This window comes from Physeter macrocephalus, chromosome 8, assembly GCF_002837175.3.
Source record: "Physeter macrocephalus isolate SW-GA chromosome 8, ASM283717v5, whole genome shotgun sequence".
In the NCBI taxonomy this organism is placed as follows: Eukaryota; Metazoa; Chordata; class Mammalia; order Artiodactyla; family Physeteridae; genus Physeter; species Physeter macrocephalus.
Genome location: NC_041221.1, coordinates 141,579,888 through 141,605,056, shown reverse-complemented (window position 1 = coordinate 141,605,056; position 25,169 = coordinate 141,579,888). Strand labels below are relative to the sequence as shown.

Genomic DNA, 25,169 nt, shown 5'->3' with positions numbered 1-25,169 from the left:
GCCCAAAACAAGAATCAGCTCAGATGACCTTAAACAGGTGAATGGTTAAACTGTGTGACACAGCATACCATGGAATGCAATGCCATGCTTCCCTCCAACAAAGAAGGAACTATTGATACATGCAACAATTTGGATGAATTTGCTGAGTGAGGAAAAAAGCCAATCCCCAAAGGTTACATATTGTATGGTTCCATTTATATAATACTTTGAAAATGACATAATTTTAGGAGCAGAAGACAGAGACGGAGGTGTGGAGGGAAAGTGGGCGTGTTTTTTAAATGGCAGCATGAGGGATCCTTGTTGAATTGGAACTGCTCTGTATCTTGAATGTGGGGGTGCGTATAGGAACTACAGAGAGGATAACATTGTATAGAATTATACACACACACAGAGACATGCACAGATGAATACACATAAAACATGTCAATGTCAATATTCTGATTATGATTTGCAAAATCATAAAACTAGAGTTTTGCAAATGCTGCCATTGGGGGAAATTAAGAAAAGTGTGCAAAAGCTCTGTCTGCATTATTTCTTACAACTGCTTATGATTCTACAATTATCTCAATTTAAAAGAAAGTTGCTTCACACATAGAGAGCAGTGTCAACAGGGAGAAAAGGTTGAAAGTGGCATCTCTGGATGTGTGTGCACCAGAAATAGTCCATGCACCATTCTCGGAGATCTTCATAGGGACGTCAGTCTGCCATCCTTACAGATTAGAAAAGCATCCAGGAGGAATGTGCAAAGCTCCACGGCTGTAGGGACTTTTTTTTTTTAAAGCAGGAAATAGCAACAGTAGACCGACCAGACACCCGTTCCCTCTGGTTATCCCTCTGATATTAGAAGACAACTGCCCTCTCTTCCTTGGATTGAATAAGCCCCTTGGGATTTGGACACATCAAATAATAATAACTCATACTCCTTGTGTGCCAGGCACTCTGGCCAACAAACTCTGCATGGATTAGCCTCTTTCAATTCCTGCATTCAGCCTTTCTTTCTTTCAAGAAATATTGATTGCAAACCTATCATAGGCAAAGCGCTCTTATAGGCCCTGGGGATACAGCAGCAAATAAAATAGGCATTCTCTTGGAGATCTATTTTAGCAGGAGGAGAGTGATGACAAATAAACAACTATATCATATGTTGGGGGGGATACATTCTATAAAGAAAAATAAGGCAACGTGATGGGAGAGAGAGTGATGGGGAAGGACTGAGCAGTGGCCTGGAGGGTGTTAGTCATGTGGATATCAGGAAGAAGAGCTTTTCAGGGATGTGCAAAGACCCTGAGGCAGGAAGTAATTTGGAAAGTTTGAGGAAAGGAGGAAAGCAATAGGGCTGGAGCAGAGTGCGCCAGGAGGAAAGTGATGGTAGAAGAGGTTAGAGGAGTAGTTAGAAGCCAGATCATGCGGGTCTTTGTTGGCCATGATAAGGACTTTGAATTTTTATTCTGAGTGAAACTGGAAGACACTGAAGGTTTTAAGCAGAGGAATAAAATTGTCTGATTTAGTTTTTTATTTTTAAACACAATAACTATGGCTGCCTCATGGTTATCAGACTGGAGGGGACAAAAGTGGAGGTAGGGAAAACAGTTAGGAAGCAAAAATCCAAGCAAGAAATGTTGGTGGTTTGGACTAGACCAGCACTGAAAGAGATAGTAAGAAGAAGTTGGATTCTGGATATATTTTAAAAGTAGAGTCAATGAGTTTTACTGACAGATTAATTGTTGGTATGAAACACAAAAAGGAATCAAGGATGACACCAAGGTGTTTGGCCTGAGATGGGGAAAATGAGTGGGGAGCAGATTTAGAGAATGGCTGGTAGATCATGAATTCAGTTTGGGACATGAATTAGACATTAGACATTGTCTTAGACATTGGACACAGTGGTAGCCAGCCTCCAAGATGGCCCCCAGTGATCCTTACCTTGTAGTTTTCACACCCAGGTATACTTTGCTCCCACATTGGATCAGGGCTTGTCTGTATGATCAACAGAATACACTAGAAATGACAGTCATTGACTTCCAAGACTAGGATAAAAAGCACTATAGCTCCTATTTTGGACCTCTTGTTCTGGGGAAAGCCAGTCATCATGTCCAAAGGCACTCAGTCAACCCTTCGCAGAGTCCCACATTGAGAGGAAATGAGGCATCTTACCAACAGCCAGGACTAACTTTCTAGCCTTGTGAGTGAGCTATGTTTGAAGCAGATCTTCCAGCCTGAGTAAAACCTTCAGATGACTGCAGCCCGGGCCAGCATTTCACTGCAATTTCATGAAAGCCCCAAGCCAGAACTACCCAGACAAGCTGCCTCCAAACTCCTGACCCACAGAAATTGTGAGTGATAATTAATGGCTATTATTGTTTTAAGCCACTAAGTTCTGGGTAATTTCTTAGGCATGATAGATAATTAATATAAAACTCCAAGTAGAATGCCAAGTAGACAGGTGGATCTGAGAGTCTGGAGTTCATGAGAGAGATTGGGCCTTGTGTTTAAAACTGGGGATTCATCAGCATGTAAAGTGTGTTGAAACCATGGGCCTAAATAAGATCACCTAGGAAGTGAGTATATCTAGATAGAAAGGCCATTAGGGCATTCTCCTATTTAGAAGGAAGGGGAGTAATATCCAGTAGAGTAAACTGAGAAGACTTGGTCAATGAGGCAGGAGGAGAACAGAGAAAGAAGAAATGTGTCTCAGGAAAAATGGAGTTTTCAACTGTGTCAAATGTAGTTCTTGCATCAAGTAAGATGAGAACATGGAACTGACCATTGGATTTGGCAGCATGAAGGTCATTGATGACCTGGACAGTTCCATGAAATGGAGGAGGTGAACACATGATTGGGAAGAGTTCAGGAGAGAAAGAGAAGAGAGGAATCAGAGATAGTATGACAGTTCTCTTGAAGAGTTTTACTGTAAAGGGGAGTAGAACGATGAAGGTACCGAAAGGTGTGGTGGGATAGGGAGGATTTGTTTGCATTTCATTCTGTTTTTGTTTTGCTTGCTTGTCTGCTTGATTGCATTAGGTTAGAAGATATGTATGAACGTAGATTGGTATGATCTAGTAGAGAAATGAAATTTGATGATGTGGAAGGTAAAATCTCTTAGTAGGAAAAGACAATGGGATTTTTTTTTTTTTCGGTACGCGGGCCTCTCACCGCTGTGGCCTCTCGCGTTGCGGAGCACAGGCTCCGGACGCGCAGGCTCAGCGGCCATGGCTCACGGGCCCAGCCGCTCCACGGCATGTGGGATCTTCCCGGACCGGGGCACGAACCTGTGTCCCCTGCATCGGGAGACAGACTCCCAACCACTATGCCACCAGGGAAGCCCAAGGTCTCCTTCTCTTTATATTAATTGCCTAGGTCATAAAAAACAAAACTGTTCACCATTCAGGAAACGTAAAAGTTAAGGTAGAACACTAATGTTGGAAAAAAAACCATTTAAAAACAAAAGGTGTCTAATAGGGTGGGGAAGTGACAACTATATTTATTGAGTGCCATGTTTGTGGAACAGAAGTATGAAAATAAATGCCCCCAATTCCTTCCTTGAACTGTGTCATATAAAGGTTGGGAGGTTAGGTAAATATGCATGAAAAACAAATATAAAGAGACTCAGAGACAAGCCAAAGCTACTTATAGCTTTATGCATCTGAATTTAGAAATGCTGATTCAATTGAATTGAGTAGAGTGACCGGTGGGGTGGGTTTGGAAGAAAAACAAAATAAAATAAGGCGGAAGTGAGTTGTTGTGGCATTTTAAAGAATGAGCACAATATGGCCTGATAGTTGGTGAAGGCATACCACACAATTATATGGTGATAACTAGCTCAGTTAGGCTAGGAAAGAGATTATTATGCGGTGCAGGTAAGCTTTTTCTATTTTAATAAGATTCAGATTAGTGTTTATAGACCAATTTTCCTAAAATAGTAATAAAAATATCTGACATTTTAAAGTGCTTACTATATGCTGGGCATATATATATATATATACAGGGTTTATACCTAAATACATATTATTTCTTTAATCCTCTATGAGGTACTTACTATTATTACCTTTATTTTACAGTGGTTAATTGAACTGCCTGAGGTCACTCAGCTAGTAAATGATGAACTTGGTCTGATTCAGAGCCTGAGCTAATATCCACTATGCTACCTTTCAAATTTCATTTATCTAGAGGGGGTAATCCACATGGCATAGCAAAGAATTGATAATTCCCAATTAAAAAGCCATATTACTAAGCTGTAATAACTTTCATTTTCTAAATACCTCTTGACTCTGTTTACCTTTCTCCACCTTTACTGTCACCACTAAAGTCTAAACTACCGTCACCTCTCACCTGGACGACTGCAACAGCCTTCTGCTTCCAGTTTTTCTCCCTTTCAACCCATCTTCAGAAAGATCTCTATGAAACACAAATGGGACCATGTCCCTTCCTTACTTAAAACCCTTCCATGGCCTCCCATCGCTCCCATTGCTTCAATGTTTGCCTCTTCCACTAGAAGGAGGTGACTGCACTTGTCTTGTTCAAGAGTTGTATTTCTAGCATCTAGGATAGTGCCTTGTATATAGTATAAGTGAATTAAATTTTTGTCGAATGAATGAAAACCAAGTGACCCTTGAAAAAAATATTTGTCACAAATAGGAAAATTAAAAAGAATGCAGTTGGAGGCATGGAGGTAGGTTTTTCATAATTTTCATAATTTGTCGTCACACAATCACTTGTTTATTTTCTTCTTTAATGGCTCATGCACTTTAGACTGTAAGTTCCATGAGGGCAGGGGCGGTGTCTGTCTTGTTCCCTACTATACCTTACTTCTATGTCATGTTCATAGGAGGTATTTAATAAATATTGGTTGTATGAATAATTTCAATTACCAACGTGGATTGTAAGCTGATGAGTCAAAGATGATAAATAGTACTGGTTAGGGCAGAATTGGAACAGGAAAACCATAGTTATAAGAGCTGTGGATGATGAGGATTCTTTCATTCATTCAATAAATACTTATAAGGCACCTACTATGTGCCAGACACTGTGCTAGGCAGTCTGTGCTATCATAGAGCTTAACTCTAGTGATAAATCAACAGGCAATTAAAATTCAGTGAGATAAATTTCCCAAGGGAGGGCAGGAAGGGGGTTCTTCGGAGAATATTTAGGAACAGACATTCAACCCAGACTTGGGCTGTCAGGAAGTGATGTCCAAATGGTTAGTAGCTAAAAGTAGAGAGTGTGGAAAGTGATGCGGAGTATTTGTATGTGTAAGAGCCTGGAGGCAGGAGAGCCACTGGTAGGTTCTCTATAACCTAAGGTTCATTCTTCTTTTTTATCATCTTTATTGGAGTATAATTGCTTTACAATGGTGTGTTAGTTTCTGCTTTACAACAAAGTGAATCAGTTATACATATACATATGTTCCCATATCTCTTCCCTCTTGTGTCTCCCTCCCTCCCACCCTAAGGTTCATTCTTAACTTCCTTTCATCCAACAAATATTTATTGAGCCCATACCACGTGCCAGGCATTGTGTTAGGCCATCATTAAATTTATATTTCAAAACTAATTGTTGAAAAATGTACATACAATATATATTACACATATATAATTCAAAATTTATTTTTGTTAAAATTTTTATTAAAAATTTTTTTCCCTCTATTCCATTAGGAAGACACACTTCTGGGCTGGGCACACCTCCACCCCTCCAAGTGCTTTGTAGATCCTTAATGATTATTTATTGAATTAATAAAGGAATGCATGTGAGAGTAACTAATCTGACCACCAGAAAGTAAAAGTCTTGGATCAGCACTTTTCAATAGATCTTTCTTTGATGATGGAAATGTTCTATATCCGTACTGTCCAGATATGGTAACAACTAGGCACATGGACTTTCCAGCACATGAAAAGTGGCTAGTGCGATTGAAGAAATAAATTTTAAACTTTACTTAATTTTAATTAATTTAAATAGCCACAATGTGGCTAGTGACTAGTACTTCAGACAGCTCAGTCTTGCTTGGTGACACGGATGAAACAGTCTGAGTTTGGCACTGGGACCAGGTAGAAGGCTTCCAGCCTCTCCTTTAATAAAATGGAGATTGTTAATGGCTATAAAATGTCTAAATTCTGGACTTTGGAATGCCACCGACAGTGATAAATATTTGTGCACAACAGCAACTCATAATTAGCACCTCAGTCACTGAAGACGAATACACCTGCATCCTAGCATCCGAACAAGACACCGGACCCAGCTCCATACGGTGAAAAGGTTGAACGCAGGGTATCCCCACGTCAGTCAGAGTGCGCTCGCGGCAGTCTGCGACCCCGAACTGCATCATGGGCTTTGTAGTTCAACATGCTCATGACGTCACTACCGGTTCCCCCGGAGTGGCTTATCGGGTACACTTCCGTAGCCTTTTGTCCTCTGGGAAATGTAGTCAATAGATGCGTGCAGGACGTGGGGTTTAGGGGTCTGGGAACTACGATTCCCAGCAGGCTATGAGATGCCCCCGGAAGTACTTATATAGTAAGCCCGTGATTGCCTCATCAGGTGCGAAGTGTGTGCTTTAGTGCCGTGGTAGGCCTGGCTTCCCAGAGAGGGAGGGGAAAGGTTGTAACCACTCCTTTAAGGGGGATCACCGAAGTCACAGTCGTGGGTTTGAACAGTCGGACGGGCGGCGCCATGGCGGTGAGTTTTGGCGGGAAGAGGTTCCGCTAGGCCAGGCGTTGGAACCCGGCTGGTTACCTGCTTTTGCCAGAGTCTAGGGGCCCCATGTGGTAGCAACTGTCCTGAAGGGAAAAAATCCTTTTCTAAAGACAGGGGAGGCCTTGCCTCCCACGTGTAAGGCTTGGCTGTTGTGAGGATGTGCCTTTTCTTGCTAGCTGATGAGCGAGGCCCTGATAGCTTTTACTTTGTAGACTACTTCATGTCACGTGTGTTATTTCACCAAAGTTTCTAAAAACTGATTTGGAGAAAGAGGAGTATGTGACATTGATTTCTCCTTTAAACAAAAAATTTTTGAGCCCCTCTTTGTAAAGTAGACAGACATTTCTGCATTCATGGTGTTTACGTGTGTGTGCGCTACATTCTAAAGTATGTGGTAAAATATGTCAGGTGCCGGTAGGTGCTATAAACAAAAAAAAAATAGATCAGGAAGCGGGGGATCAAGAAAAGCTTTGCTGAGGTGGCATTGTGGCAGAAGGTAAGGGAGCAAACCGTGCAGCTATACGGAGGAAAAGATTTCCGGGCAGAGCCAACAGTGTGAGTGGAGTGAAAAACAAGGAGGGTTGTATATGCAAAGGACTGTCATCCGGGGGGAGGTGATGATGATGATGATGATGATGATGATGATGATGATGATGATGATGATGATGATGATGATGATGTGTGTGTGGGGGGGTAGTGGTGGTGGTGGTTGATTGGTGGGTGGATGTAGGTCATATAAAGCCTCGTAGGTCCTGATTGAAAAGTGTGTTCAAGAATGAATGGGAAGAGAGAGACTGGAGATAATGAGTATGGACAACTCTTTTGAAGAATTCTGTAAAGGAGAGCAGAGGAATGGGGTAGTAGATGAAGGTTAAAAGAGGGTTTTTTTGTTTGTTTGTTTTTGGTTTTTGGTTTTTTTTTTAAGGACAGGAGAAATTATACAGTGGTTGTATGCTTATGGAAATTGTCCTGTAGAAAGGGGAAACTGATGAGAAAAGTGATGTTCCTGTATTGAATAGAGGGGGTGAGATCAGATCTACTAAGAAGTAGAATTTTAATTCATTTGGTCCCATTCTGGAGCTCATTCTCTTAATTATTGTACTATTTGCAATTGTAAACTATGGGGAAATTTCTTTTGCAAGCACCCTCCTGTAATGAAAGTTTTCTAACTCTGGAAGAAACCTTACCAATAGTAAAGAGTATAAGATAATAAACATGGAATAGCATGGATATAAAATTAGTTTTTATATTGTAATTGAATTTGTAGAGAGCAAGCAATGTAATTTCCTTCGTATCATAGGAATATTTATTTTATAGAGGTTTTGACAGTTTTAATACCTTTTAGTTACATGTCAGACTTAGACCTGGGGATTTGTTGTAATAAAGATATTAGTCAACTTTAAATTTTTTATTGTTTTAAAATTTTTCATTTGGAAAATTTAAGTAGTGAACAAAGTAGAAATAATAGTGTTATGTACTTCCATGTGCCCATCACCCAACTTCAATAATTGGCAGTTCAGGGCCAATCTCATTTCAGTCGTACCTTCCCCAGAACCTTCTCCTCCACCTGTCAGGATTCATTTTAAACAAATTCAAGGCGCTGTATCATTTCATCCATACATATTTCAGTAAGTTTTTAAAATATAATGAGATATTCTCTTAAAACATAACCACAGTGCCATTTTGACATCTGATAAAAAGCACATGAGGTCTAGTTGTCTCTCTGTGATAATGGTTAGCATTATTGAGCATTTACCATAGGGCCAGCACTATGCTATGTCCTTAATGCATATTATCTCTTAATCCTCAGAATAATAGTACAAGGTATTTATGATTATTATTCTCATTTCATAGATAGAGAAATGGAGGCTTAAAGAGGTTAAGGATCTTGTCTAAGTTCTACAGCCAGTGGTGCTAGGATATGGCCAGAGTACTAAGAGAAAGCAGAAATAAAAGTCAGAAGATGAGGGTTTTTGTCCAGCCTGACCATTTGCTGGCATGATGATCTCTGAGCTTCAGATTCATCATCTTTGAAATGGTAATCACTGGTCTGCCCACTTCTTAGGGCGATTGTTGCCCACCTCTTAGTGTTGTTGTTAAGATCAAATAAGTTAATGTGCATAAAAGTTTTAAGAACTGCAGAATACTATGAATATATGGAAAAGTTTATTATCTAGTTCAGTGGTTCTTTACTGGGGGTGATTTTGTCCCCCAGAGAACATGTGGTCTGGAGACTCTGGATTATCACAACTGGGGGTATGCTACTGGCAGTTAGTGGGTAGAAGCCAGGGATATTCCTAAACATCTTGCGGTGCCCATGACAGCCCCTGAAAACAAAGAATTATTTGGCCCCAAATGTCAATAGGGCCAAAGTTTAGGAACTTTGCTCTTGTTAAATAGCCTTTTAACTAATTCAAATAATCAGTTGTTGGGAATTTCCTGGCTGTCCAGTGGTTAGGACTCTGTGCTTTCATTGCTGAGGGCATGGGTTCGAACCCTGGTCGGGGAACTAATATTGCGCAAACCAAGCAGTGCGGCCAAAACCAAGACAAAACGAAACAAAATGAGACAGAACAGCAAACCAATTGTTTAGTTGAGTAACCAGTGAAAAAATTGAGACTCAGATTGATCAAATTGCTAAAGTTATACAACAAGTTGGTGCTGGGGCCAATATCAGATTTCATTACAATTGACCTTTGAATTTTGAGGAACAGTTTTTTCTGAGAAGCAGAGACCTCAAAGAAGAGCTTTTGTGCATTTAGCACGCTCAATACAGAGAAAAGAAATACTTAGTTCTAAGTAACTTGTGAAGGCTGTTGCTTTCATGGTGGTTGATGTCATTTTTAAGCAAAAAATATTTGTCATGTAACTTCTCTGTCTGTTAGCATTGGATGTGGTGCTGAGGTGACTAAATATTCTAAAAGTTGCTGTCTGCCAGGAGTTTACATCCCAGTTGGGTAAATATCAGGGATTATTTGGTTGCATGCAGTGGAAGCCAACTCAAGTTGGTTAAAGGAAAGAGGAATTTACTAATGATACGGTGGGATTTCATATGACCCATGACGCTAGGATAGGAGGTACAACAAGGCTTCATGAGGCCTTAGATACTTTTGCCTTTGTGGGCTGCTTCCTCTGTAAAAACAAAAAAAAAATATTAGAAATTATATTTGACAACTGTGTTGTATAAAGACAGATATATTAATATTATATATTAAAGATTTTTCTTCTATCCAAAAGTTTAGTTTTTTCTTCTGATTTTAAAAGATATTAAAATATTTTGATGAGCCCCTAGAAGTATTGTGGGCCCTAGGCAGTGTGCCTGTTCCACCTACAGATTAAGTTGGCTATTAGGAGTTGTACAGGCTGTTTTAAGGGCCAGGTGGAAGTGACTTACTTTCTTCTGCTCAAAACTCCTTTGCCAGAACCTAGTCCCATAGCTCCAATCTGTGAATTCTCCTGGAACCATGGAAGAGTATGCTTAACTGCCTTTGCTGCACTACCCTAAGTAAGGTTGGGCGTCTGTTGCTGAGGAAGAAAGGGAGGGAATGGATATCGCATAGGCAAACTGTCGTCTCTGCCATAGCTTTTTTTCAAATGGTAGTTCTTGTATGTTAGAATTGAAAACAGGGGTCAGCATGTATAGGAATAGAGAGACTTACTTATAACTTACGGGTTACTTGTTAAAAAGAGGATTTTGCAGTACGAGGGGGCCAAGGAGCTGAGGGTCTAAATGAAGTTGGTTGGTAGCAGGAATGGAAAAGAGTGAATAGATGGAGGGCCTTATTCTTTCTTGGAACAGGAAATTCCTTATGCAGCCACATTTAGTTTTATGGAAATTCTTGGGAAAGAGTCCAAATTGCTTAGCAACTTGACTCAAATATGCAACCCAGTTCTTAGTCTTAGGTTATTTTGTTATGGCATGGTATGCAAAAGCTAATTCTTTTTCACAGAGTCACAAACTGAGAGGGAAGTTCTAATCCTTCTTCTTTTTTTTTTTACTCATTTCTCTTTTTAAATCTTTAAATGTTCAACAAATATTTGAGAGCTGCTATAAGCTTAGACATTGAGGATATAATGAGAAATGAGACACAGTCCCCACTGTGAACAAACTTATAGTCCTATGGGGAAGATAGACATACTGATACTGCGTGATTAGTGCTATCATAGAGGTAATACTGGTAGGTAGGAACATATTAAGAATGGTACCTGATACACTCTTGGGGAATCAAGGCAGGTGATCAGCTGAGACCTGAAGGATGAGGTAGCCAGGCAAAGAGATTGGTGGGGTATGAGGGTGGAGAGAATAGCTTGAACAAAGGCCCAGAGGGGAGAGAGGGAGCTTGGCACACCTGGGAAAGTGCAGGTGGCTTAATAGGCCTGGAGTGGTGGTGAGAGGGAAGAGGGAGGGGCCTGGCAAAGATGAGATAAGAAGGGCCTTGAGTGCCAGGTTTAAGAATATGGACTTTATCCAGAGAGCAGTAGAGAACCTCTAAAGAGGAATTGACTTGATCAGATTTGTGGTTTTTTTTTTTTTTTTTTATATTTTTTGTGGTATGCGGGCCTCCCTCTGTTGTGGCCTCTCCCGTTGCGGAGCACAGGCTCTGGACGCGCAGGCTCAGCGGCCATGGCTCACGGGCCCAGCCGCTCCACGGCATGTGGGATCCTCCCAGACCGGGGCGCGAACCCGGTTCCCCTGCATCGGCAGGCGGACGCGCAACCACTGCGCCACCAGGGAAGCCCCAGATTTGTGTTTTGATATAAGTTCTACTCACAGCAATTACGATCTGGTCAGGATTTATAGAAATAAAAAATTTACTTGTCATTTTTATTTTCCTTTGGTGCTAGAGAAACTTATGACCATGACTTTTCAAATGTGGAATTCTTTCTTATTTCCTCTCTGCCTTTGTGGCAGGGTTCTTTTAATCCATCATTGCACCTCCCCTTGTAAGCTGACATTTCATCTTTCTGTTGCTTGCCCTCTTCTATCTTAAACTTGCTTAAAAAAATAAAAAGGAATAGTAAACTTGATTTACTAATACAATCCTTTGATTTAAAATAAAGAAAACTGAGGGAGTTCCCTGGTGGTCCAGTGGTTAGGACTCTGCAATTTCAGTGGGGAAGGCTGGAGTTCAATCCCTGGTTGGGGAACTAAGATCCCACAAGCTGTATGGCATGGCCAAAAAAAAAAAAAGAAAGAAAGAAAAAAAAAATAACTGAAAATAGTAAAACAGAGTTGACAACTCTATGGTAGATTTGTACTGAATCTTACCCAATTTTAGTACTCTTATTTTTATTACATAATACACAAGGTATATTTAACATAGTTACTAAAGAAATAGTGGGAAGTTTAGGTTTTTTTTTTTAATTGCACAGAAGTCCTGTTTGCATAGTACTTCAAATTTGTGTAACCATTTTTAAAAATAGCTGTCTAAAAATCCAGTATATCTGTCATACGAGTAGAAAGCATGTTTTAAATTGTTGGGTGGAAGGACAGAGGGAGACATGACATGACTTGGCAGGTCACTTGCCCACTAGGTTGTAAAGGTATTCAGTATAAGTAGAACCAGGGTATTTTCTCCTTTGAAAATGCTGCAGAATCTGGAAATGTTAGCATGTAAGAAGGGGAAGAAAACCTAATTTTGGTTCAGATAATTTTGTGCAAGAAAATAAAATTCTAGAAACTAATATTAAGTATTCAAAACAGAATTAGATTGTGTATGGTCCATTGGTATCCAGCTTTCACAGTTGCCAGTTACATAAGTCCCATGTTCCACCTCAGCTGTAGCACACGTGCTTTTAGTAGCTAATTCTTTTTCACAGAGTCACAAACTGAGAGGGAAGTTCTAATCCTTCTTCTTTTTCAGAGTTAGAGTGATCATGCATGTTTTTTCCTTTTATTTTCATCCAAGGGTGGCATAAGGGATGATGGGAATATTGCCAGGTAGATCCAATATGCTGGAGGCATGTTTGCCATTCTGTTTCATTTTAATTTCATATTAATAGCCTGTTAACCATTTTGGAGAGAAGTTCTTCACCAGCTTCCTTGAAAAAAAGAACATGCAGATGACTAATCCTCTCTCAGCCTCTACCCATTAGGCCTCACCATCCTCCTTTGGTGGGTATAATTGAAGCTGGGCAAGCAGGCACTGCACCATCCTATGCTTTTCTAAGTATTCATCTATTTTAACTAAATAGGAACATTTGACAATGGTGTTATATTGTAGTATCTAATTAAAAACAAGTATTTCACAGCTTTTTTATGTATTTAAGTAATTCTTTAGTCATCCCTTTGACGTCTGAAGTGGATAAATCTATCAGGTCATGATAGCCCTAATTTTTAGTCTTACTCATTTAAATTTCAAGATAACCATGGAAAAATTAATCTGTCAGTAAACAGCTCAGTTCTGTGTGAACCCAGATTTTTTTTCTTTTTTTTTTAAGCAAGTCTGCTGAAATATAGAGTGTATTATTCTGTCTCTTTTGTGTCCAATAGGAAAGGAAAAGAACAACCAAAGTGGACTTCTTGAAGAAGATTGAGAAAGAAGTCCAACAAAAATGGGATGCCAAGAAAGTGTTTGAGGTCAATGCATCTAATTTAGAGAAACAGACTAGGTGAGTAATAGTTTGTGAAATTCTACACCTTGTGTTTCCAGAACCATTGGCTGCAGAAACTGCTCTGTGGAAGGAATAAGGCAGATTGTATTTACAATGTCTGAAACAGGCTGAAGGAGGTAACTTCCACGTTCTGTATTTCAAATTAGCATCCTCTTTCCTATGGAATTGTAAAGGATTTTTTCCTATGTAAAGGTTTTTTTAAAAACTAATATTTTTCATAGTTAGACAAAGGAAAATGTTTTGAAGTTTTATCTTTGCTGACTGATAATAGCAAGTCATTCTGTTACTGATTCATATTATAGTGATAATTATCTCCAGAGGCACAGATTATAAATTTTGAAGGATTTCTGTATAAATCTGTATTGCCTTGATGTTAAGAATTGTTTATTAGAAGACAGACCATGGATAATGATATGATATTGGGGAAAAACAAAGTAACTGCTGCAGCACAGTACCACAGTAAATATATGCATCAATTACAAGATGCGTCGCAATTTCAGATATGTTGGACTGTAGAAAAATGTGCTTCTTAGAGTTGAGGAAATGCACTGACAACAATAGCAATAATAGTAGCTAATATTGAACAGGTATTGTTCAGTATGCCAAGGCAATAGGAAATATGCCATTTTTTAACATGCATATTCTCATTTAATGTTCTTAGTAACGCTTTAAGGTTACCAATATTTTATTTTTTGTTTTATTGATGAGTATACTGAGACACAGAGAGGTTAAGTAACCAGCTTAAGATTGCATAGCTAGGAATTGACAGGGCTTGGACTTCTTATCAGGACTTTCTGATTCTATAGTCTATCCTTGCTACTAAGCTACACTCTAATGGAATTTTTTTTTTTTTTTAAGAGAGGAAAAGAATTTGCTCTAATACAAAGTCTCTAGTGTTATACTTTAAACTATAATTTGAAGTGTCTATTTGGTTCTAGAACTTTGGTCAAATCTAAGGTAATTTAAAGTAATCAAAAGTGAATTAGAAAGTGCTTTTGCTCAGTGAAAGAAAATGAACTGAAGAAACTTAGAAATATAACACTGAATGAAAAAAGCTCACAAGTGAGTGAAACTAAATGATGTATCTTTTAAAGGCATAGACATACGTGCAAACTATTCAAAAACAAAGGAATGAGGAAAGTAAATTTCAAGATAATGGTTCTCTCTGGTGGGAGGGTGGGGAGTAGCACACAGGTAGCTTCATTGAGTTCATAAGTTGGATGGTGTGTTTACAGGTGGTCACTTATGAAGTGCAGGTGTGCTTTATAACTTAGGTATGTCTGTTAGATACACTTGATTCCTAGAAAAAAGGAGTATAACATAATACATTAAGCAGCTTTAAAAAGGTGCTTTTTAAGGGAATTTACCACATATCGTGTAATTTTGAGGATGTTTTATTTTATCTGAGAGGCTTTGAATTGCTTTATATATATCTAATGAAAGCATATCTCATTTAATCAGTAAAACAGTAAATTAATCCAGTCTCCCTATTAATTTTTTTTTTTTTAGTATATCATTTTTAACTCAGTATTTTATCTTAAGTTAAACCTCCAATATTTGCTACAAGGATATTTAGTTCTTTAATGGCCACCTATAAATATCTTAGTTTTTCTAAATCAAAAACAAGTTTCAATTTTAGAGAGCTTTTAATTTCTGGATTTATAAATTTAATTTTCAATGTCTATTAAATAACTAAAATTTAAACAAGTTATTTATAGTAAGTGTCCCCATGACCCCACCCTTAATTGTAAAAGGAATTTAACATTTTCTTTCTTGTACTTTCTTTTTTACATGATTGTTTTGCAGCAAGGACAAGTACTTTGTAACCTTCCCATATCCATATATGAATGGGCGCCTTCACTTGGGACATACATTTTCTTTATCCAAATGTGAGGTAAAGCTTCCTCTATGTTTAATATAATGGGATGGGAGGTCTTTAATAAATACTATTTTTAAGAAAATGGCATTTATAGCATTTATTTCCTATTAAGGGAACTTAGAATTCCTTAATTTTAAGCATGGTTTTTATGTTAAAGTAATTTAATTTTTCTATTTTCACATGCTGTATGTGTGTGTGTGCAGGGGTCTAGGTATGTATACATGTTCATAAGTAATTTCTAGGTTGGTGGAAAGACAGAAAAAGATAACTTTGGAATGACTATAAAATCTAACTGGTATTCTAAAGGAAGATGTGAAGAGGAAAACAAAACTGATGATCTTTGTGAAAAGTCAGAATTTTGTATTCTTCTAGCATTTAAATTTGTAGTTTAAATTTAATTTTTTTTCTATAGTTTGCAGTAGGGTACCAGAGATTGAAAGGAAAAACTTGTCTATTTCCCTTTGGTTTACACTGTACTGGAATGCCTGTTAAGGTAAGATTGCTTTTGGGATTGCTTTGTACTCTTTTTAGCTTAGAGCAAATAGTAATATCCAATTCAAGAGCTTGAAATAGGGTTTTCAAATATGTACTTCTATATTATGTTAAAGTGTTTTTTGAAGGGAACTGAATTTATTGTCATGAAAATTGATTTTTAGAAAACATTTGGAGAAGTGCTTAAAGGGCACACATTAAGGTCTAAGTGATTTCTAAGTAATGCTGATATCTTTTTGTTCCTTATGTATTCATATTTCTGTTTTAGAATTAGATAATAACTACTAACAAGTAAAATAGGCAGTGTTTTGTGCATTCATGGCATATATAGGCCGTTGGCATAAAATAATAAACAGTTCTATCATATTTTGGTCATTTTTGCAACTGTCTTAAATTTGTCATAAATTTATAATAAAAATAATTTTCAATAAACGATGGGCAAGAAAACTACAGTTGAAAGGATTCCCTAAATCCTTGGGAATTGGGAAATATAACTCATTTCTTTTTATTCTTCAGTCTTTTATTTTGAAAAATGTCTAACCTATAGGAAAGGTAAAACGATAATACAGTGAGCACCCATGTACCCTTCACTTATAGTTACCAAGTATTAACATTTGCCACAGTTGCTCTAGTTCTGTCTCTCAACATACAATACATGCACACTTTTTTCTCCCTTCTTCTATGAATTCATTGAAAGTAAGTTGGCAGACATCATGACGTGTCATCCCTAAACACTTCAGCTTGTATCTGTTCAGAACAAGGGTGTTCTTCTACATTGTCATAGTCCCATTATCCACTCCAAGAAACTGAACATTGATGTATCCTTTCTGGCGGTTTTTTCCTTTTTCTTTTGTGGATCACACTTTGCATTTGGTTATCACCAGTACTACATCGATGAGGTTGGAACTTCCCACTGTATCACATCAAAAGTCATATAATGGCAGCTTGTGTCATTTTAGTGATATTAAGTTAATAACTGCCAGATTTCCTCATTCTAAAGGTAACTTTTCTCTTTTCTAATTAAAAACTAATCTGTGGGATGATACCTTAAGAGCCTCTGAATATTTGGTTACCCAGTAACTCAGTGGTTTTAGCATCCTTTCATTATCCTTGTCTTTCAATTATTGAATTTGTGGTTGTAAAATGGTGACTTTCTAGTTGTCTCATTCTTTCCCTATTTGTTAGCTGAAATTCTTCATCGAAGTGTCCCCTCCCTTTTTTGAAATTCACAATTCTATATTTGTATTTTTCTCATAACTTTAACACTGTCTACTTGGTGTCATCTTTGTTTGTGACAGTGAACTCATTATGGTACAGCTGAAAAGAGCTGGGGTTGAAAGTGCAGGTTCATGTTGTAATTGTGCAGCTTACTAGCTTTATAACCTTGGATAAATCCCTTCATCTTTCAGTGTTTGTTTTCTAACTTAATGTCTGTCCTATCTACCTAAATTTCAGAGTCAGGTTTTTTTTTTTTAAATAAATTTATTTATTATTTTTGGCTGTGTTGGGTCTTCGTTGCTGCGCGTGAGCTTTCTCTAGTTGTGGTGAGCGGGGGCTACTCTTCATTGCGGTGCACAGGCTTCTCATTGTGGTGGCTTCTCTTGTTATGGAGCACGGGCTCTAGGCACGTGGGCTTCAGTAGTTGTGGAACGCAGGCTTTAGTAGTTGTGGCATGAGGGCTCTAGCGCGCAGGCTCAGTAGTTGTGGCGCACGGGCTTAGTTGCTCCGCGGCATGTGAGATCTTTCCGGACCAGGGCTCAAACCCGTGTCCCCTGCATTGGCAGGCGGATTCTTAACCACTGCACCACCAGGGAAGCCCCAGAGTCAGTTTTAGTTGGCCATAGAAACAACAAAAAAACTCAAATTGTTTCCACCTTGAATTTGTAACTTTACTATCTGTAATGTTGTGTTTTTTTGTAGGCATGCGCTGATAAATTGAAAAGAGAAATAGAGCTTTATGGTTGCCCCCCTGATTTTCCAGATGAGGAAGAGGAAGAGGAAGAAATCAGTATTAAAACAGAAGATATAATAATTAAGGATAAAGCTAAAGGAAAAAAGGTTTGGTGGTTTGATGATACTTATTTTGGTTGAAGTTTTATATTTATATTTGTCTGATTTATATGTGCATTCCCAGTACTAGCATAGTACCTGACACATAAAAAATACTCAGTAATTTTTAAAAAGTAATAAAGCAGAATTATCTTTCTCACTTTTTGATTGCCTTTTTCCCCCTTTTTACTTTATTTTGAAATAATTTTAGACTTACAGAAGAATTACAGGATTGTACAGGGTTCCCTTAGAATCTTAACCCAGTTACATCTTATATAACCATGGTACAATTCTCAAAACTAAGAAACCAACATTTGAACAATACTGTTTAAGAAACTACATACTTCATTTGGATTTAACAGTTTTTCCTTAATATCCTTATTCTGTTCCAAGATCCAGTCCAAAATCCCATTTTGCATTTCCTTGTCATGTCTCTTCTTCTGTCTTCCATGATCTTGGCACTTTTGAAGAGTACTGGTCAGATAACTTATAGAATGTCCCTCGTTTTCGGTTTGTCTAATGCGTTCTCATGAGTAGATTGAGAGGTGATGTGTCTTCAATGCATCATATCAGGGAGTATAAGATATTGATATATCTTATTACTGGTGCTGTTAACCTTGATTATTTGGTTTAGGTGGTGTCTCTTAGGTTTTTCTCCTGTAAAGATTTCATTTTTCCCTTTGTAATTCATGTATGTTTTGGGAGAGATACTTTTCAGGCTATGGAAATAATACCTTGTTTCTTTTTTTGTTTTTAAACCATTGCGTTGTATACTTTATTTCTAAAAGATTTTTATTTATTTATTTATTTTGGCTGCACTGGGTCTTAGTTGTGGCATTTGGGATCTTCATTGTGGCATGCAGGATCTTTTAGTTGTGTGTGGCATGTGGACTTCTTAGTCGTTGCATGTGGAATCTTAGTTGTGGAATGCAAACAGGATCTAGTTCCCTGACCAGGGATCGAACCCGGGCCCCCTGTGCTGGGAGTGCGGAGTCTTACCCACTGGATCACCAGGGAAGTCCCAATATCTTGTTTCTTTTTATATATTTGCTCACTCATTTTAGCATTCATCAGTGGATCTTGCCTGCAACGGTTATTGCTGCATATTTTGTTCTAATGGTGATTTTCAGTTTCCCTCATTCCTTCTACATTTATTATCTGGAATTCTTCTGAAAGGAGAAGTTGTTCTTTCTCCCCCATTTACTTATCTATTAATTTCGTTTTTATATCAGTGTGGATTCATGCATATTTATTTATTCTTTGGGTTATAATCTAATCCTATTGGGTTTTTTTAGTTATTGTTATTGCTCAAATTGTTCTAGCAGTGGCCATTGGGGGAATCTTTTAGGTGGGCTCCTGTGTCCGTTTGACATGCCCCCATCTTTTTTTCTATTTCTTTCTTTTTTTCTTTTTTGTTTTGAGCACTTCTATACATTCAGGTACCATAAGATGCTCCAGGCTCATTTTGTATTTTCCCTGTTTTAGCCCCAGAATCAACCACTTTTCCAAGGAGTCCTTTTTCCTTTTATTGAAATATGGTATTTAGAAACTATGTTCCGAGTGCTAGTTATGCTCATTGTTTCTAGGTCCTCTCAGTAGAAAGAGCAAGGAAATATATGTATGTCTACTAACCCACTTATATGTACGTGTCTGTATTTATTTCTTTATACAATTTTTTTTTTTTGCGGTACGCGGGCCTCTCACTGCTGTGGCCTCTTCCGTTGCGGAGCACAGGCTCCAGACGCGCAGGCTCAGCGGCCATGGCTCACGGGCCCAGCCGCTCCGCGGCATGTGGGATCCTCCTGACCAGGACACGAACCCGCGTCCCCTGCATCGGCAGGCGGACTCTCAACCACTGCGCCACCAGGGAAGCCCCTCTTTATACATTTTAAAAAATTTCTTTATATTTTTTTAAATGAGGTTTGTTTAAAATTAATGTAAACTCTTCCTTCCTTCCTTCCTTCCTTTCCTCCCTCCTTCCCTCCCTCCTTCCTTCCCTTCCTTTCTTCCTTCCTCTCCCTCCCTCCCTCCCTCCCTCCCTTCTTCCCTCCCTCCCTCCTTTCCTCCATCTCTCTCTCACTCTTCGCAGTGTATCGTTGTGTTGGTTTGACAAGTGCATGGAGTCATGTTTCTACCACCACAGTACTATACAGAGCAGTTTCCTCAGCCCCCAAATTCCTTGTCCTACCTTTTTATAGTTCACCCTTTTTGCCTACCTCCAGTCCCTGGCATGTGCTTACCTTTTTGATATTGGTAAATATTGGAAAAGGAGGAAACTCTTGTTAGCAGCTTATTCATAACTAAAAAAGATGCATGTGGTATTTGAAAAAAGGAAAAAAGGAAATAGAGAAGGTTTGGTGCTAAGATCTTATCTTTGTGATGATAACTTTTTATGGTTCCACCTCTGTATTGATAGTTATCTTTGGTGTCAGAATCCAGGTATCAGACTATATGGTTTGGCAACAGAACAGTACATCCAGATCCTGCAGTATTCTGACATGTCAACAGTATTGTTTTAGATTAAAAAAAACTACCAAATAGGATTATTCACTTAAAATTACTGTGGTCCTGGAATTTGTTAACCAGTTGTTAGTTGTTCTTTGATGGAGTTTGGTTTTGCTGTTATTTTCAGAGTAAAGCTGCTGCTAAAGCTGGATCTTCTAAATACCAGTGGGACATTATGAAATCCCTTGGTCTGTCTGATGAAGAGATAGTCAAATTTTCTGAAGCAGAATATTGGCTTGACTATTTCCCACCACTGGCTGTTCAGGATCTGAAGAGAATGGGTTTGAAGGTATGCCCATCACCCCCAGAGTTTAAGGAAATATGAAAAATACATTTATATTTGTGTGATTGAATGAGATTTGGACTACCTCTTAATTTAGAATAGTATATTCCAGTAATGACTCAGTACTGTTATTGTCAGATTAGAACCACAAGGGCCTCAATGTAAGCAATGAAGTACTTCAATATTTGTTGTTTTGGAATGTATATACATATATTAACAGTTAGTAGAAAGGAATTCTATTCAAAGAATATGAAGAAGCCCACAACATTGTAAATCAACTATACTTCAATAAAATTAAAAAAAAGAAAAAGAAGATATGAAGAAGTCCAAGTGTAGCTTGAATATTTAGGGATGCATAAAGGTGTTATATAAATGCTCCTTCTTAATTTAATATAATTCCTGTATGTTTAATAGGTAAATGTGTGTGTTTAAAAACTTACATATTAAGCACAAATTAACATAATAATTATGAGTATTATATATTTAATAGGTGGAACTTGAAATTTTTTGGTTTGCTTTTGATATTTTTGATATAATTCTAAGTTGGAAAATAAGGAGTGGAAGAGTAAATAATCGATTCATGGGAATTCCTGTTCATAGAGACCATATAAATTTCTCAAAAATTACCTTTTCCTTTCTCCTTTTGTAGGTAGACTGGCGGCGTTCCTTCATCACCACTGATGTTAATCCTTACTATGACTCATTTGTCAGGTGGCAGTTTTTAACGTTAAGAGAAAGAAGCAAAATTAAATTTGGGAAGCGGTGAGTTTGTTGTCCTTTGGTATTATAAAGTAAAAATCATGTAATTCCTGCATTGTAATTCAGTGTGCCCCAGAGCCTACTTTCTTCCATTATCTTTTCTCTTTTAATAATTTCTCTTTTTTTTCCTCTTGTTTCCTTTGTATTCCTTTTTGTTTGGCTGGTGTCTCAGTTTCTCTGAGCTTCTTAGTGTTTGTGACAAATAGAACCAGGGAGAATAGGGGTCTCACTAAAGATTCTCTCTTATGGTCTCACTAAAGATTCTCTCTTAGGTTCTCGCTAAAGATTCTCTTAAGTATTCTAGCCAAGTAGAAAATTAATTCTATTTGTGTTTTAGTTTATCTTTTTGCTCTATAAAATCTTCTATAAAGTTCTTCCTTGATTATGTGGACTCATTAAAAGCTATTTGCAATTGTTTTGATGAAAGTTCATAATAATGCAATTGACAAGGAAATTTAGTTATTTCTGAGATATACATTTTAAAGTAATAACTAGAATTATGACTTATAGCATTATACCAGAACATATAAGATTTTTAGAAATTTCATGTAATGTCTGAAACATTTATATTAACATATTTCCATACAAATACCCCAAAGAAAGTTTAGTATTAGTTGTGTTTTTTTGTTTGTTTGTTTTTTTATACTGCAGGTTCTTATTAGTCATCAGTTTCATACACATCAGTGTATACATGTCAATCCCAATCGCCCAATTCAGCACACCACCATCCCCACCCCCCCAGGGCTTTCCCCCCTTGGTGTCCATACGTTTGTTCTCTACATCTCTGCCTCAACTGTGATTTATGTCAAAGAGTGTTCTGCCTATGCTTTCCTCTAAGAGTTTTGTAGTGTCCAGTCTTACATTTAGGTCTCAACTCCATTTTGAGTTTATTTTTGTGTATGGTGTTAGGGAGTGTTCTAATTTCATTCTTTTACATGTAGCTGTCCAGTTTTCCCAGCACCACTTATTGAAGAGGCTGTCTTTTCTCCATTGCTTCCAAAACTATGTTGAATAATAGTGGTGAGAGTGGACATCCTTGTCTTGTTCCTGATCTTAGAGGAAATGCTTTCAGTTTTTCAGCATTGAGAATGATGTTGGCTGTGGTTTTGTCGTATGTGGTTTTGTCGTATGTGGCCTTTATTATGTTGAGGTAGGTTCCCTCTACGCCCACTTTCTGGAGAGTTTTTATCATAAATGGGTGTTGAATCTTGTCAAAAGCTTTTTCTGCATCTATTGAGATGATCATATGGTTTTTCTTCAGTTTGTTAATATGGTGTATCACATTGATTGATTTGCGTATATTGAAGAATCCTTGCATCCATGGGATAAATCCCACTTGATCATGGTGTATGATCCTTTTAATTTGTTGTTGGATTCTGTTTCCTAGTAGTTTGTTGAGGATTTTTGCATCTATATTCATCAGTGATATTGATCTGTAATTTTCTTTTTTTGTAGCATTTTTGTTTGATTTTGGTATCAGATTGATGGTGGCTTCATAGAATGAGTATGGGAGTCTTCCTTCCTCTGCAATTTGTTCCGTAAAAAATGCCATTGGTAATTTGATAGGGATTGCATTGAATCTGTAGATTGCTTTGGGTAGTATAGTCGTTTTCACAATATTGATTCTTCCAATACAAGAACATGGTCTGTCTCTCCATCAGTTGGTATCCTCTTTAATTTCTTTCATCAGTTTCTTTCTGCATACAGGTCTTTTGTCTTCCTATGTAGGTTTATTCCTAGGTATTGTATTCTTTTTGTTGCAGTGGTAAATGGGAGTGTTTCCTTAATTTCTCTTTCAGATTTTTCATCATTAGTGTATAGGAATGCAAGAGATTTCTGTGCATTAATTTTGTATCCTGCAACTTTACCAAATTCATTGATTAGCTCTAGTAGTTTATTGGTGGCATCTTTAGGATTCTCTATGCAGAGTATCATGTCATCTGCAAACAGTGACAGTTTTACTTCTTTTCCAATCTGTATTCCTTTTATTTCTTTTTCTTCTCTTATTGCTGTGGCTAGGACTTCCAAAACTATGTTGAATAATAGTGGTGAGAGTGGACATCCTTGTCTTGTTCCTGATCTTAGAGGAAATGCTTTCAGTTTTTCAGCATTGAGAAGATGTTGGCTGTGGTTTTGTCGTATGTGGTTTTGTCGTACGTGGCCTTTATTATGTTGAGGTAGGTTCCCTCTACGCCCACTTTCTGGAGAGTTTTTATCATAAATGGGTGTTGAATCTTGTCAAAAGCTTTTTCTGCATCTATTGAGATGATCATATGGTTTTTCTTCAGTTTGTTAATATGGTGTATCACATTGATTGATTTGCGTATATTGAAGAATCCTTGCATCCATGGGATAAATCCCACTTGATCATGGTGTATGATCCTTTTAATTTGTTGTTGGATTCTGTTTCCTAGTAGTTTGTTGAGGATTTTTGCATCTATATTCATCAGTGATATTGATCTGTAATTTTCTTTTTTTGTAGCATTTTTGTTTGATTTTGGTATCAGAGTGATGGTGGCTTCATAGAATGAGTATGGGAGTCTTCCTTCCTCTGCAATTTTTTGGAAGAGCTTAAGAAGGATGGGTGTTAGCTCTTCTCTAAATGTTTGATAGAATTCGCCTGTGAAGCGATCTATCTGGTCCTGGACTTTTATTTGTTGGAAGATTTTTAATCACAGTTTCAGTTTCATTACTTGTGAATGGTCTGTTCATATTTTCTATTTCTTCCTGGTTCAGTCTTAGAATGTTATACCTTTCTAAGAATGAACCCGTGTCCCCTGCATTAGCAGGCAGACTCCCAACCACTGCGCCATCAGGGAAGCCCCTTCTCCCTTTTTTTCTTGATAAGTCTGGCGAATGGTTTATCAATTTTGGATATCGTCTCAATGAACCAGCTTTTAGTTTTATTGATCTTTGCTATTGTTTCCTTCATTTCTTTTTCATTTATTTCTGATCTGATTTTTGATTTCTTTCCTTCTGCTAGCTTTAGGGTTTTTTGTTCTTCTTTCTCTAATTGTTTTAGTTGTAAAGTTAGGTTGTTTAGTTGAGATTTTTCTTGTTTCTTGAGGTAAGATTGTATTGCTCTAAACTTCCCTCTTAGAGCTGCTTTTGCTGCATCCCATAGGTTTTGGGTTGCCATGTTTTCATTGTCATTTGTTTCTAGGCACTTTTTGATTTCCTCTTTGATTTCTTCAATGATCTCTTGGTTATTTAGTAACGTATTGTTTAGCCTTCATGTGTTTGTGTTTTTTACGTTTTTTTCCCTGTAATTCATTTCTAATCTCATGGTGTTGTGGTCAGAAAAGATGCTTGATATGATTTCAATTTTCTTAAATTTACTGAGGCTTGATTTGTGACCCAGGATGTGATCTATCCTGTAGAATGTTCCGTATGCACTTGAGAAGAAAGTGTAATCTGCTGTTTTTGGATGGAATGTCCTATAAATATCAGTTGCATCTATTTGGTCTATTGTGTCATTTAAAGCTTCTGTTTCCTCATTTATTTTGGATTATCTGTCCATTGATGTAAGTGAGGTGTTAAAGTTCCCCACTATTATTGTGTTACTGTCGATTTCCTCTTTTAGAGCTGCTGATATGAGTATTGCTACTCCAGCTTTCTTTTGATTTCCATTTGCATGGAATATCTTTTTCCATCCCCTCACTTTCAGTCTGTATGTGTCTTTAGGTCTGAAGTGGGTCTCTTGTAGACAGCATATATATGGGTCTTGTTTTTGTATCCATTCAGCAAGCCTGTGTCTTTTGTTTGGAGCATTTAATCCATTCCCGTTTAAGGTAATTTTCGATATGCATGTTCCTATGACCATTTTCTTAATTGTTTTGTGTTTGTTTTTGTTGGTCCTTTTCTTCTCTTGTGTTTCCCACTTAGAGAAGTTCCTTTAGC

The 25,169-nt window shown here is 37.7% G+C and overlaps 1 protein-coding gene across 3 annotated transcripts in view; it reads left to right on the top strand.

Annotated features, from left to right (window-relative positions):
- The first annotated feature begins 6,525 nt into the window (after positions 1–6,525).
- Positions 6,526–25,169, top strand: part of LARS1 (leucyl-tRNA synthetase 1) — a 66,493-nt gene continuing 47,849 nt past the window's right edge. For 2 of the 3 annotated variants that reach the window (XM_007115293.3, XM_007115292.4), the window contains exons 1-7: positions 6,527–6,669; positions 13,181–13,299; positions 15,109–15,196; positions 15,594–15,674; positions 17,594–17,731; positions 20,355–20,516; positions 21,160–21,272. In XM_007115293.3, coding sequence (XP_007115355.2) covers positions 6,664–6,669; positions 13,181–13,299; positions 15,109–15,196; positions 15,594–15,674; positions 17,594–17,731; positions 20,355–20,516; positions 21,160–21,272 — 707 coding nt within the window. In that variant the 5' untranslated portion in view covers positions 6,527–6,663. Of the gene's footprint in view, positions 6,670–13,180; positions 13,300–15,108; positions 15,197–15,593; positions 15,675–17,593; positions 17,732–20,354; positions 20,517–21,159; positions 21,273–25,169 lie in introns of all 3 variants that reach the window. The other variant, XM_028493344.2, reaches the window with a different exon arrangement.